Source organism: Didymosphaeria variabile (genome assembly GCF_027946475.1).
Source record: "Didymosphaeria variabile strain IMI 356815 chromosome Unknown scaffold_3, whole genome shotgun sequence".
Taxonomy (NCBI): Eukaryota; Fungi; Ascomycota; class Dothideomycetes; order Pleosporales; family Didymosphaeriaceae; genus Didymosphaeria; species Didymosphaeria variabile.
Genome location: NW_026611622.1, coordinates 2420888 through 2435194, shown reverse-complemented (window position 1 = coordinate 2435194; position 14307 = coordinate 2420888). Strand labels below are relative to the sequence as shown.

General features: G+C 51.0%; 6 protein-coding genes across 6 annotated transcripts; 2 read left to right on the top strand and 4 right to left on the bottom strand.

Moving 5' to 3' along the window:
• Positions 1-178: 178 nt before the first annotated feature.
• On the bottom strand, positions 179-3984 carry dcl2_2 (Dicer-like protein 2; the record flags this gene model as incomplete). The annotated part of the gene is made up of 5 exons (XM_056212942.1): positions 179-1461; positions 1825-1851; positions 1931-3015; positions 3083-3777; positions 3832-3984. The coding sequence occupies 5 exons, from the start codon at positions 3982-3984 to the stop codon at positions 179-181; spliced, it is 3243 nt and encodes a 1080-aa protein (XP_056073250.1).
• Positions 3985-4311: 327 nt separating this feature from the next.
• dcl2_1 (Dicer-like protein 2) lies at positions 4312-5140 on the bottom strand (the record flags this gene model as incomplete). The annotated part of the gene is made up of 4 exons (XM_056212941.1): positions 4312-4457; positions 4511-4516; positions 4565-4817; positions 4976-5140. 4 exons carry the CDS (start codon positions 5138-5140, stop codon positions 4312-4314), a joined length of 570 nt encoding a protein of 189 aa, XP_056073249.1.
• Positions 5141-5421: 281 nt separating this feature from the next.
• PRE8 (Proteasome subunit alpha type-2) lies at positions 5422-6434 on the bottom strand (the record flags this gene model as incomplete). The annotated part of the gene is made up of 4 exons (XM_056212940.1): positions 5422-6149; positions 6199-6249; positions 6321-6340; positions 6391-6434. 4 exons carry the CDS (start codon positions 6432-6434, stop codon positions 5422-5424), a joined length of 843 nt encoding a protein of 280 aa, XP_056073248.1.
• A 1445-nt stretch (positions 6435-7879) lies between these two features.
• N0V89_004149 (uncharacterized protein) lies at positions 7880-8272 on the top strand (the record flags this gene model as incomplete). The annotated part of the gene is made up of 3 exons (XM_056212939.1): positions 7880-7916; positions 8016-8140; positions 8192-8272. The coding sequence occupies 3 exons, from the start codon at positions 7880-7882 to the stop codon at positions 8270-8272; spliced, it is 243 nt and encodes an 80-aa protein (XP_056073247.1).
• A 2316-nt stretch (positions 8273-10588) lies between these two features.
• N0V89_004148 (uncharacterized protein) lies at positions 10589-11395 on the bottom strand (the record flags this gene model as incomplete). Its single annotated transcript, XM_056212938.1, has 1 exon — positions 10589-11395. One exon carries the CDS (start codon positions 11393-11395, stop codon positions 10589-10591), a length of 807 nt encoding a protein of 268 aa, XP_056073246.1.
• Positions 11396-12990: 1595 nt separating this feature from the next.
• Positions 12991-14049, top strand: ERG10_1 (erg10, acetyl-CoA C-acetyltransferase; the record flags this gene model as incomplete). Its single annotated transcript, XM_056212937.1, has 3 exons — positions 12991-13302; positions 13441-13653; positions 13723-14049. The coding sequence occupies 3 exons, from the start codon at positions 12991-12993 to the stop codon at positions 14047-14049; spliced, it is 852 nt and encodes a 283-aa protein (XP_056073245.1).
• Between the last annotated feature and the right edge of the window lie 258 nt (positions 14050-14307).

The window sequence follows — 14307 nt, the reverse complement described above, 5'->3', positions numbered from 1 at the left end:
AGAGGATTGAAACTGTCGCTGGCGAATTGTATGATGAGAGCCCGCCTTTGATAAATTAGTCATCACGGCCAGGTAGTGAAATGCATGGTCGCATGCAAGTACTCCACTGGCGAAGATCCGCAAGATGATCTTCAATGGGCCAAGATGGCCTGATGCAAGTACTCAACGTCTTTAAAGACTATCCATCACTCAACTCAACTCCGCCCTCCGCATCAAACCACTCCTCATCCTCACTCGGATCTTCAATCACCTCCTTCATCTCTACATCCCCATCCACCCCCTCATTCTTCCGTGCCTCCAGAATCCTGCAAGCCTCCCATGCAGCTACAGTCTCCGCATTCAACCTCTTTACCCCCTCAACCACATCACCCACATCCACCCCTCCAACCCTGACCTGACACTTATACTTCCTCCTCGCGCCACCCACCACCTCATCCTCCCCTGCCGTGACCCTAAAATACTGTATATCCTTCTCCACAGCGAGAATACCCAATCTTTCCTTGGGATGCAAGCAATCCACGCCATGTTTTAGAATCCTGTCCAAGCAGTCCAAAATCCCCAGTTTCCGGACAAGGACCTCGCATGCAGCAATATCCCCGTGCGAGTCAACATATATAGCCCCAATGACCGACTCCACGATGTCGGAGAGGAACTTCGGACTGTCGGTCAAAGCGAGGATATGCCACGGGAATACTCCTTCATGGTGTAGCGCATGCCTGATAGCCTCTTTCGCAGCATCATACTGTACAATCGCAGCATTTCTCCCCACAACCAACGCCGACGCATCCGATCTCAAGAACTGCCACAGACATCTGTAATGCACCTCCTTCCTCATATCCGGCATCGTGCGATCCTCCGCTATCCTCGTCTCGAACATCCTAAAAGCCAAGAACGCCGCATTCGCCATCGCGGTGCGTATGCTGTGCATCTTCGCGTGTCCAAGCTCCGGGACCTCGGAGTACAGACGTCGAGAAATGATGTAGTCCAGCACTGCGTCGCCGAGAAATTCCAGCCGCTCGTAGGAGCAATTTGCCAAAGGGCCCTTGTAGGACGGATGGGTAAGCGCTTCTAGGAGAGCCATTTTCTTGGTGAAGGTGTAGCCGACGAGACTTTCCAGGGTGGAGAGACCGGTGATGTCTATGTCGGCTGGTACGGCGTTGTAGAGGATTTCATTGGCTTCTGGGAGGGGCGTCCATGGTTCGAGGGGGAGGAGAGTTTGCATGCAGTTCAGGGCTTTGGGGAATCCGCCTATAAGGTAGGAAGCGCCGACGAGGGATTCTATTACGTCGGCGAGGGTTTTGGAGGATATTGTGGAATGATGTTGTGTCGGAGGAGCGGAGAGGACGTCGGCCGCATAGCGGGGTCGCCACTTCGCGCCTGTGAAGCGTTTTCGGATGATAAATCTGTCGAGGCCGGCGGAGAGAGTTGCGCGGGCGAAAAAGATGTTTGACACAATCTTGCCTGTACGAAGGTGTCAGCAGAATGAGTAAATTATGGACGCATACTGGAAAAGTAGATATATGTTAAGAGGAGACGTCGAGGTTGGACAAGCTGGGAGATACTGCAGGTGCTGCTGCGAATGGAACAGGGATAGCTTGCCTTTCTTTGCTGTAAGGAAGCTTTCTGGCCATTTCGGATTACTGGCCATAAGATGAACAGAAGTGATGAACTTCACAATGCAGTCTCCGAAGAACTCAAGTCTACAATTCGCTCTCATTAGCCGACGACCAATTGATCTAGGAAGATGGAAAGCAATCGCCTCCAGAAGATACATGATAACAAGCTCCAATGCTAGAGCAAGCCTTGTCGTTCGGTCAAACGCACCTTTGATAATGCGCAACATCTCCCGTGCTTGACGATGTCAGCGCTTGGACTATCAGAGGAAGATCGTCAATCTCATGGAATGACAGAGGGGCTAGAAGTCCCTGACGTAGTGAATTCGTCGCCAGGTACTTCTCAAAGCGGTATAGGATTGCTGGCATCAGCATTGCGCAGACAGAATAGGCGAGAGGAAGCATCTCCACAACACATTCGGAAGCAGGAAACTTCTCTGTGCTTGTGTAAGCCTCGTTTCCACGCTGACTGAACGGTACAGGATAAAGAAAGTCGCGTCGTTTGGGTACCCGCGTGAGGCGAAGGGTAGGCTTAGATTCATATGCGTCAATCAATTTTGGAATCCATTTTCGTTCGTCTCCTCGGACCTCGACTTGACCCCATTGATTCAAGTCAGTCTTGCCCTGATTGATCAATTCCGATGCCGATTCGACCAAACTTGTTTCGACATCCCAACTCCTGAGACTGGAGTCACTCCCATGTGGTCTTGCGCTTAATCCGAGGCAAGGGACCAGAAGCCAGAGAAAATCGGTGCGTATCTGGTTGATGCGCACACCATGTGCCGAAGCCAGAATTTTCCGAGTGATACCACGCATTTGTCTGATTGATTCATCGGATTCTTCGACTTCTTGTAGCCCGTGGCTCTTGACCGTAATACGTTTGGATTCGTTCCAGAACAACGTGAGGTCAGGCAGAGCGGGCAATTGTACGGGAAGATGAAAGGTCATGTACAAGGCTTGTTCTTGGATACCCTGGAACTCTAATAGGGTGCGGTGGTATGTATTCGGGTCTTGCTCTTGACGTTTCGCAATCGGAAGCCAGGGATCGAAAGAAGGAGATACCTCTATTAGTGATGCAGTCTTGTCAGATTCTGCGGCTAGGGCATCCCTATCTTCTCTTACTGGCAGAAGGCTGTCCTTGACCAACCCACTTTGATGGAGCATCTTGTACGCTTCAAAAGCTGCATCTTTCACTGCCATGCGCTCTGTTCTCCAGGATCTGAGGCTGCGTGCTACTCTTAAGGCAGGATCGACTGCAAGCGGAAGTGTGACTTCAGCTGCAACATTGCCACCGTCGTCTTTGAGTGTGAACTGTGGCCTAGGATCATAATAAGGACCGGAACCGAGCAGGTCGCAAAAGTGATGGAGATGTGGTACAGCGTTGTCGAGCGTAAGTAAGGCACTGTAGATCCATGAGTCAGTTTGCTCTAGTAGCGCAAACAAGCGAAGTCTGTGCAAACAACACTTACTCTGTACTTGCGACTCTGTAGAATCGATCGCCTTCCTCGTGAATCATTTCTCTCTCCTCAGCTTCTTTAATGCGACGCGAATCGTCCTCATATGTGTCCCTCATCTCTTTCTCCAGTCTTTCCCATTTCGCCGGAGTTCGGTCGCTCCCCTCGTCAGCCATGAAGATGATGTATTTGGACTGTATTCTTCTCGCTCGCCCTCGACGTTGTACGAATGACTTGAGGTTTTTGGGGCTTTCAAAGCAGATAACGAGATGACAAGCTGATACGTCGATACCTTCTTCCAAGACAGTAGTAGCAATGATCAAGTTCATGTCTCCGGACTTGAACTTGTCTAGAGTGTCCTGCTGATTCTTGGGCTCGATCATGGTTGCTATGCCGGACTTCCTTCTCACAGACATGGAACTTCCAACGAAAGTTCCAACACTAAGTTTGCCTCGTAGTTTCGGATGAATCGAGATGAGCTCGGCAAGAGCGGCTACCCAGACTCTTTGCTCTACGAAAACGAGAGCTGTCAAGCTAGGATTGACTTCTGAGGCAAGGAGATCAGCTAAAAGTTGAACCTTAGGCGACAAATTGTCAAGCGACAAGGGTCTAGAGGCGTAGTCCTTGGGCAAGGGCAGACGACCGAGGATTTTTCGGAGGTGATCCATTTCCGCATGCGACCAATCGAGCAGTTGGTCTGAAGTGCGAATCTAACCACACTGTCAAATTACGTGTTGTCAACGTTGTGGGGGCTTGTGATTCACCTGCTTGTGCAGCTGGGCGATGCATTGTTGCAGGCACCAATCAGCTACAGTAGCCCCCAGCTCTGCCGCGGTAGCCTCGTATTTGTCAACGAGAGCCTTCAGCTCTTTGTAACAATACGTATTTTTCTTGAAGATAGTCTCCTCAAAATTCATCGTCACGTTGCGAGACTTGCTAGGTTTATGGACTAAGTCTAGCAGGTATGGATCACTGCGCATGTCGTATGTCATTAGTTGTAAATTGAGTGCCGTGTACAAGGGCGAATCTCTTCTTACTACCGGCGAATAATCCAACCGAACGAGTTGAGGTTTGTGCACAAAGCGGAGCAGTTCAGAACCTAACGAAAAATGAGCGTGACGACCAGTCTCGTCAATTCGATTAAGAGAACCCACGATGAATCTTCGGTGTCTTGGTGATCGCATTCAGATTTCTCTCGATCTCCCTGTCCTAGTCAGAAGCATTAAACCCAAACACTTCACTACTCACTCAAGCGCTTCGTCACTGGCTTTTGCTTTCATCACCGGACTTGCGCTGAGCCCAAGTATCATGGGTAGATCCACATCCTCGTGAAGTTTCGGTAAATAAAAATTTGCCATGATCAGGTTCGCAGGGTGCTTTTTGGTGCAGTCTATAGAATCAGCGCTCCGAAATTTCGCAGCCAGCTTAAGTCGAAGAACGTACGATGAGCTAGAAGGCGTCAGCTCATGTACAGCATCATCCTCGAAGGGTTCCAACCTTCGTCGAATATGAGCAGAGCTAACTTGCTCATCTTAACAAATCCATGAGTGAGCGCATCGAGAAGGATCATATGCGTCGACAAAACAATACGAACGTTAGCCAGCACAGCGTCCCAGGTAGTCTGGTCAGTCCAGTGGTCGACATCGTCATTTCCGGTAAGCAGTTGCGTTTCGTATGCTGGGAGATTTGATCTGAACACGCTAAACTGTTGTTCGCATAGTGTTACAGTAGGTGCGAGAAACCAAATGAGCTAGCTCATGTCAGTCCACCAGTCGCACAAGTCACCGTGAAGGAAGGGCACACCTTAGAGGGATCACAGGTTTCCAGTTCCGCAGCTGTCCGTGCCAGCGCTCTATGAAGTGTTATTTGGGAAAAGACGAACAGAAATCAAAACTATAGTGGGCTCACGAACATATGCGTTTTGCCGCTGCCTGTATCCGAGGCTACAATAATGTTCGCTTGTAGGCTCGCTTCCAGCATCTCAGCCTGGTAGGCACGAAGTCGAATTCCAGGAAACTCGACATTGGAGTCGAGAGATGCATCAACATCGCCAGAACCGTTCGGGGGCTCCATGAACTTGTCTCGTGGGCACATATCCGTGTTGAGTCGGAGGGAAAGAAAGCAGTGAAACCCTCAGAGCAAGGGGAGGTGCATCCCGCACTAAGCCTGATTAAGACAGGTCCTGCTATTCGAGCTGCATTTACTTCACGGCGATTAACACTGAACGTAAATATGTATGGTATATGCCATCTATTTCGTGTTCGTCATATGCCAGAGCGAGCCTGCGTGAGCGCCGGCAGTCGGTCTATCATTACATATCCACCCGAGATGCTACCCCCAACTCCTGCAGCGCTCTACAAGTTCGTCAGGTAATCCTCAACCTCTTGCGGACTCAGCTTCCTGAAGCGGGGTCCTTGAGCTCCCTCCACACCCTCGAAGCCGAGTAATCGGTTCTCTGGCGGGCCAACAATACCGATCTCGACAGTGTCGCCGTTCATCTCGCCTTCTATGGTTTCCTTCAGCGTGAGCAGCGCAATGTGGATAGCATCCTCCAACTCCAAGCCTTCGGTGTACCTCTTCTCGAGGAAAGTCTTCGCGCTTGTTGCGCTCTTGCCGATGGCCGTCGCTTTCCATGGGAAGTAGCTGCCGCTGGGGTCTACCTGATACAGGCTAGGTCCGCCCTTCAGAATGCCGCCGGTCTTGCCGCTGATCTTCTTCTTCTCGACGTCTGCCTCCTCCTCAGTCTGCTTCTCCTCCTTCTCCGGCTCGATTCCGTCGTCCCAACCCGCAATCAGCAAGCTGACTCCGTACGGCCTAACACCACCAGACTGCGTCGCCTCCTGCATGACACGCGCCACGTCTTGGACCAATATCCGCGTCGGTGGGTACTCGTTGTAGATGCGCTTGTAGCCGGTATGTGAGACTTTGCGCGCCTTGTCGACGAGCACGCGATAATCCGGACCCATGCCTGAGTAGACCATGCCGATATTGGGAGTTATCAAGCTGACTTTCGATGACGACGATGAATCGATGAGCGGCGAGGACGACTTCTTCTCGGTTGCAAGAACGATGCCGTTTGTAGCTGAGGAAAGCGTTAGTATGTAGGGGCTAATGCATAGACACAAACGTACCCTTGATTCCAAGAGAAGTTACACCCTGGTTGACCGCATTTAAGGCATACTCTAAAGCCCCGTTAGTCCACGTGTTCCTCTGCTGCTAAGTTCTATAGGAATCAGGTTGGTGTGAGCCGTACCTATCTGCACCAGCTTGCCACTAGATTTCAGTTAGCTCTAGCCTTCCCAGACTGGACGAGAGGTGTTTACCTAGGCGAGAAGGTGGTGAGCGAAAAAGAGTATCGGTCGGCCATTATGTGTACGTCAAGGGTGGAGTATGTTCAAGGCTGAATATAGCGGGCAGCGACCGACGGAGAGATGCAGTAGGTGGAGCTGGTATTCGCGGGCTTGAGATGTTGTCGGACCTTTAGGCGCAACAGCTCCACGCGGCGAGCTTGCCTGACGCCAAGCCTTCGAGCGATGATCACGTGCACTAGCCAATCCCGTCCCGTTGAAACCTCGATTTCCCCGCTGTCGCTCCATCTCCATTGGTCTGCCTAGCATCAATCGAATGGTTGCTGAAGCCAAACTTCCCGGCTGCATTGACTTTCGCAGAGACGTCAGTCGAATCTAGGTATGAAGTCGAAAATCGCTGTCTGAACGTCAGCATCTCACCCGTGTGACTGCAAAAATACGTCCGCGGTTCCAAATACGAGCTTTGCTAGTATCATGGCGACCAGGAAGCAAGAAAATTAAAATCCAAGTGGCTAGAGATGCTCCGGAAATGATAAGTAGGGAGCTGGGTTCGTGGAGCGGTTCTGTCCTTCATAATCCGTGATGTTACGTCGACGCATAGAAGCAGAGTCAAATAACCTGTATTCTATAACTATTAGATACTCGAATTATGTCTCTCTAGGCTCCTTCTGTTCGCTTCGCGCGCCACTTGACCCATCTTAGCACGAGTATTGTTCGTAGTAGCTTCCACGGATGGGCCTTCCGCACCCATCCTACCTTTCCTACATCGACTGTTGTTGACGAGATGTACTTCGCAGTTGATTACTGGAGACAATATTATTTTTTGAGACATCTGCTGCTCTCGTGCCTCGTAGAAGCCCCTATAAATGCTCAGTCGTATCCAAAGCCAATCTGGCCTGACCGTAGATTATGAACCTCCGAAACATCGACATACACAGCTAGCTCCGTCACTTGAGAGTACTGTGTGAGCCTAGCGTGAATAGTACGATGACCAGGTACACTTGTAGTTGTGAAATGGAAACCGCGCCGCGTGACGATCATTTAGGACGAAGCCAATATTTTACACCTCACCCAAAAAACTCTTTCTAGTCAGTCCAGGCAGTATCACTATACATGGGCAGGTGCCTAGTCGCAGCTGCTGAGATGTGGGTGAATGTTTATCCACGTGATATCTGCCCCGCAATTACCTAGTGCGTCCCATGCGCCTGGGCAACAACCACCCACTAATAGACACCTCCACATGACCTACGTCACCGACGACGTCGTGCTAAGCCTCTGAGCCGCGCGAGACGCATATAAACATGTCACCCCCAGCATCCACCAAGACTACTATCAACCTGATCAAAGACTACTACGCCCAAAAAGTCGACGTTTTCTCTCAGATCAAAGTCGACAATAAGGAACCTACAGAACAGTTTAATAGCTTAAAGCTTGACGACAAGGAGGACCAACAGCCGTCTTCGTTAGCTACCCCAAATACCGAACAGCAAGAACAACAATAAACATGCCTGTCCACCCCGCCGAAGAGCGTGCCACTGGCAGTACGTCAACCTTCCTTCTATTGGCACCCGACGCGGGTCACTATGCCGTGTTCGAGAGCGCTCACATGAAGATGGAGGATGCTAACAATCGTCCTCCAGGCATCACCGACCAAGTCGCCAAGGAGTCCTCTGACTCGAACGCGTCCTCTCATCCTAACCACCAGGAAGATACCGGCGCGACCTCTGGCGGCTCTCTATCCTCGCTCGCACACAAGGCTGCTCCCGTACGTCATGCTTAGCTCGACCACAGCTCAAGCTGTGCTAATGTTCCGTAGGGACCCGTCCACGCCGAGAACCTTCCCGAGCCCGCGAGCAAGGAGGAGCTCAAGAAGAGGGCTGACGAGCTGAACAAATAAGCATGCCCTTGCATGATGCTATGATGGATAATGGCATACAGCTACCGCACATACGGGTCAGCCTGCGATGATGCCAGTATGAGGCTACCAAGCCGATGGAATACTCGTGTAGATTACATTGCATTGATGAATCGACGGCATCCACTGTTTGTTTCCGTTACTTCGTGCTTGAACGCTGGTTTCTCCCTAACGTTAATTCCTACGTGATTTACATCATTTACTAACACCTACTCGAAAAGCACATGTAGCACTTCCTTATACCTACTTCATGTGTACCGATCATACAGTGATGCCACCGTTTCAAGGAAAGTAGGACATGATAGCAAACATAGTTAGCGTGTCGATCCTAGAACAGCCATCATATCGCCTACTTTTCTATCAATTTTTCCTATGCCACCACGACGGCGAAAAAAAGAAAACACCCCGCCCACATTAACAACTACGTGAACGCCCAACGTCAGTCCCATAGCCTTCCGTTCTCTAGAGACATACTGCGAGCAGCTAGTTGATGCGGTAGTTTGCCTCTCTAGATCCAGCCGTTGGATATGCGCCTGCGCTGAGAATTAGCTCCATAGTCCTGAGGTGTGAGGGTGTAAGAGATTGGCGGAGAGACAACCCCGTGATAGAGGGAGCTGTTGCAGAGAAGGGTTTACTAGTGTTGTTGCCGAGTCGGAGCCCTTGATAGATACCACATGCCGCGAAGCTCTGCGTCGAACAACCGCTCTCCATAAAATCGTCGATGCAGGTGGCCCCGATGGCGCCGTGCCAGGCTTTCTGCATCTCCCCGCCTCCACCACCACATCCCCAACCAGCACTGTAGCGATCCTACCCTGCGGTGCAGGGGGAGGCGTGGTAGGTCCACTCTCCGTCCATCTCTCTCTTGCGGACAAATTTACCTCACTAAAACGGCCTGTCCCAGCTCTACGTCTTGACTATCGCTTTCCAGCGCGCAACCGCTACTGCTTTGCAGATGTGCTAGCTGCTATACAGCATTGGAAGAGCAGTACAGAATTAGCAGATTCGCGCTTGTAGGGTGGTTTTTCGGTGGAGCCCCAGTCTTCACGGCAGGAGGACAAGATCCACGAGTCGTCGGCTGCGCCACGGTCGCGATCCAGACTGCGGAAAATAATGGCATTCGATCGCTTGCACCAAGGCCACTGCTCTTGCTGCATGGGACTGGAGATCGCACACTGAACTTACCTGCTCGGAAAGATTGTACACGCAGTATGGACCGAACGGGGATCGCGTGCTGAAGCTTTTCGAGGGCGATGATCATGCGCTGACCAGGAGTACAGTGGATGCAGAACGCCTTATTGGGGAGCTCCTGTTGAATTGTGCAGGATTGGAAGCGGGGAGACAAGATGAGGACGTGTTGGCGGAGAAGTTAGTGAACGATGAGGACAAGGTGGAACTGATGCGGAAGGGTGATGATTTGAGAAGAAACGAGAATGTGGAGTAGTTCTTGTGACAAAGTTCGAACGGCGCATTAAAGCAGTCTTATTATTGCACATCAGGCTGCCGAGTATAGTACCCCCGAGCCTTGTGCTGTGCAAGAAATATCCGACTAACTTCGAATTTGATGGACCTTACCTCAACGTTAGCATCTTCATCGCAAACCCAAGACACACCTACTTACTCAGCAATGCCTTGAAGTTCATCTCTTGGCCTGTATTCTCTGCCTCGAAGCTAACGCCTGGCTATAGAGACAGGGCAGGGGCGGCTAGTATAGTGAAACGGTTGAAAGCTCATCAGTTTCAGGTTTCTAATCATTCAAGCATTATCTCCCGATGTATCTGACTGTTGCTTACAGTCAACTCCAGCAGCGGATCATGCCAGCAGCAGCGACCGGAAAGACCTGGGCTGTATAATGTGGTCCTTCATTTTTTTTATGTCTTCTTTCACTGATATACAACATTCGCATTATTATCGTTTACGAAAAGAATGCCCCCACCCTACCACAGTACAGGTTTCCGTTTTTGTCAATTGTGTGATATATTCACCGCCTCTTATTAGCTGCATAGCGTTGAATGACTGATTATATATGTTAAAAAACCAGAATTACGTTAAAATAGGGCACTAAGCTATTAAAACAAGCATACTAATGTGTTCTAACTAATAGTAGAGTAGAAATATCATATCTTCAGCTAGAACTTAAAATGTGAACCATGGTAGGGTGGGGGCATTCTTTTCGAAAAACCACTGATATGAATATGATGGGGAGAACCGTACCCGATTGTGCGTATACTTGTTAGTCGATTGAGTCTCTACTCATCATTCATCGATCTCTGCGTACTACATACGCGAACCTTCCTGATTTCAACTACCAAAGAAGTCCACAATCACCTTCTCGAACTCCTTCCGTCTATGCAGAGGAGGAACATGCCCACAATCCTTCAGCTCCATAAATCTTCCTCCCCTTATCTCACTTGCAAGCTCTACCGACAATTCCTTCGGTCCGATAGCGCTATCCTTCTCCCCAACAAGAATCATAACGTCCTCCGTCTGGAGCTTCCCCAGCTCATCTCTATACTTATAATTCACAATCGCATCCGCGCAAGCCCGATATCCTTCCAGAGTACACTCTAGCGTTTGTTTCAACGCCTCATCTCTCACCCCTTCAGGGAAAGGCCCAGGAATCCAGCGCTCAACCGTCAACTCCGCCAAGGGCGCGACGCCCTCACGCGTGAACAAATCAATTCTTTCTGCCCATTTTGGCTTCGACTCCTCCAGGCTGTTGATCCCTGGCGCACCGCAGCTGACCACTTTTTTGACGCGTCCGGGGTGGAGCATCGCATAGCGGATTGCAAGCACGCCGCCCATGCTGCACCCGATGATTGCGAATGGTGTTCTCTCGGGGGCGACGGCGGAGATTATTCGTTCAATATCGAGGCAAAAGTCGTCGAAGTGGAGCTTTCCGATCTGGTTTTCTGTTGGGCGCGAGGTGGATCCGTGGCCGACGTGGTCGTAGCGGATTGTGCTGTAGCCGGCTACATGAAGGGCGAGGACTGTTGAATCCCAGAGATGAAGATTTGCCATCAATGCGTGGGATAGGATGACGAGAGGAGCGTTTGGGTTGCCTTCATAGAGGACATTGAATGAGAAGGTCTCGGTCTGTATAAACATGTTTGGTTTGATGCTACAATCATGAATATAGGATGGAATTTATCTGGTGGTTTCCAGTTCTGACAGTGAACGTAACTGAGAAAGAGTTTCTATGCAAGCATCGCCACTAGGGATGCGATGGTGGCAACTCTCCACTAGTTGTTATTTGTGGTAAGGTACCCCGCAAGTAGCGTAGTCTGACGGTTCCCCGCTTGTGGAGGAACCCAAAACCACAACATGGTTTTCGTTAAAAGCAGTAAATCGATTTAGTGACGTGGCTCATCGTCTTCTCATCAACGCTCACTGCGCCGAAACGATCGTGCCTTGGGGAAATGCTGAGATTCTAGACTGTAAAGCTCAGCCATACTTGAAAGTAGTGACCAGCATTTGACAGAGAGGGATAAGCAGATAACATAGAGCATGTTGTTGAATATATGAGTAGTGTGTGGCCGTGAAAGGCGGCGTTGCCAAAGATGTGAACCGGCTATAGCAAATCAGATTCCTCTGGACTAGGGAAAAGAAATTTCATCTGTTGCAGGGCCTCTGTAGTATGCTTGCCAGATTACCACCATAACCTACCGCGGCTTTAGTAGACTGTAGTTCGATTGTCTTGAGTTGTCGTTGTATCTAATTCCATACCACCTCAACAGTACTATTGCTCTCGACGTTGTGGTAATACTTTGAGTACTTCGGAGCGGCCAACATCGAAGCCAAGCTTGAGAGGTGAAACAGCGCACAGAACATGCAGTATGGGTAAGGTCTTGTTCCTTGCAAGTCAATTTTTCTTCAAGGTCACCAAAGCCACCGAAGCACGATGCCTGACGACCAGGACTGCGCCATGTAAGTAGCGGTCCGAGGGGAAGCCGGGCGTCGAGAGTCTTACGAATAAGCGAGGAACGACAACGTTATCAAAATCAATGGTGATGCCATGGTTTTTCGGGCGTAATCTCGTGCGAAAAGTTCCAATCCAATTACGTACGTAGTCTAGTCTGAGTTCCCAGTATCGATGCTAAGAGCCGCCCGCGTTGGTTCGGTAAGTTCTAATCAAGGATAAGTATCCCAGTAGTACATGCATGTGCACCTACCCCAAGCGGATAGCGCTGGCTACAGAGTCGTTCAAAACCGTTTATCTGATTCAAGCATGAGTGCATCACAGATTCATCTGGACATGTCGGCCAATCCTCCAGTTTACATTGTTGCCAGCGTTCGCACAGGCATTGGTGCGTTTAAAGGGTGAGTTATTTTCCGAGTATGACGGAGACAGAGTCTGATTCTGGTGATAGCTCGCTTTCGTCGTTGACTGCAGTAGAGTTGGGTTCTCATGTAATCAAAGGTAGGGCAGCTGGCGGTGTGAGTGCGAAGGCGGCCTGTGCTAAGTACGAAGCAGCGGCCCTGACCCGAGTCCCTCGTCTGAAACCTGAAGATGTTGACGAAGTTTTGATGGGAAATGTCTTGTCCGCTGGGTATAGCCTGCCCTTTCTCCGTTGTTTTGCTGTACTCGATCGGCTGACTGCATACCCAGGCTTGGGCAGAATATAGCTCGCCAATGCGCCCTGGGAGCCGGGTTACCGGTAACTACAGTGTGCACGACCATCAACAAAGTGTGCGCTTCGTCGATGAAGGCAATCACGTTAGCCGCTCAAAGTATCCAGCTGGGGTATGCTGACGTTGTTATCGCTGGCGGAACTGAATCGATGTCAGGCTGTCCTAATTACACTGATGGAAAGCGAACCACGAACGGCGTCGTTACAGATGGACTGACGGACGCCTATGGTAACAAAGAGCACATGGGCCTCAAGGCAGAACTCTGCGCAAAAACGCATAGCATCGGGAGAGACGAGCAGGACGACTATGCCATTGATAGCTACCGCAAAGCGCTTGCGGCAACATTACAAGGCTTCCTTCGTCAGGAGATCGCACCCATCAAGGTAGCAGCGCCTGGACAACGGCCTGTGTTGGTTCGAGAAGACGAATGTCTTTGCAAGGTGAGCCCGTGCCGACCTAACGCAAGCGGATCCTGGCCTGGCGCCAAGTGTGTACTAACTAATCAATCCCCATCTTGGTAGTTTGACGAGACGAAACTGCGACATCTGCCGCCCATTTTCGCCTCGGCAGCAGGCGGTGGTACTGTTACCGCAGCAAATTCACCTGCGCTAGCTGACGGGGCGTCTGCAGTCGTGCTGGTCTCCGAGGCGAAGCTTCAGGCCTTGGGTGTAAGCCCAGTAGCCCGAGTGCTTGGTTGGGCAGACGCAGAAACGCACCCAGGTGCCTTTACAACGGTAAGTAGGGGATGTGGGGGCCAACCAGCCGGAACTGCAGGGAATGTGCTGATGTGCTTCAACCCATAGGCTCCTGCATTAGCTCTCCCCAAAGCCCTAAGTCGAGCAGCTGTTCAGCTTGATGAGGTCGACGCTTTCGAGATCAACGAAGCATTTGCCGTGGCCGCCCTGGCGAATGTGCGCCTGCTAGGGATTGAGGCGACAAAAGTGAACCGGCACGGCGGAGCGGTGGCCTTGGGACACGCCCTCGCGAATAGTGGGAGCCGCATTTTGACCACGCTGCTCGGCGTGCTGCACCAAGAGCACAAACGCAAGGGAGGCGGCCCGGTCGTTGGAGCGGCTGCTATCTGCGCGGGTGGAGGCTCTTCCGTGGCCATCGTCGTGGAACGGCTCTGATTGTAGAGCTTGGTCGCGACGAGGAAGGATGGCGTGCTCTAGGACAGGTGAGGTTGCACTCAAGGAGAGGTTTGGAGGGTCAGCGAGGACCGCAGTGGGTCGCACCTGCTGTTTGGGGACGGCCAAGTAAGAAAGCGCGTGCGGACCAGTGGAAAGTGCTGGGCATTGGTCCGCCACCGCCGTACATGGCACCCGATCCGCTGTCTTACCCATCACGATCCATCCTTCGCGCATCCTGCACCTGCACCCGGCTCCCAC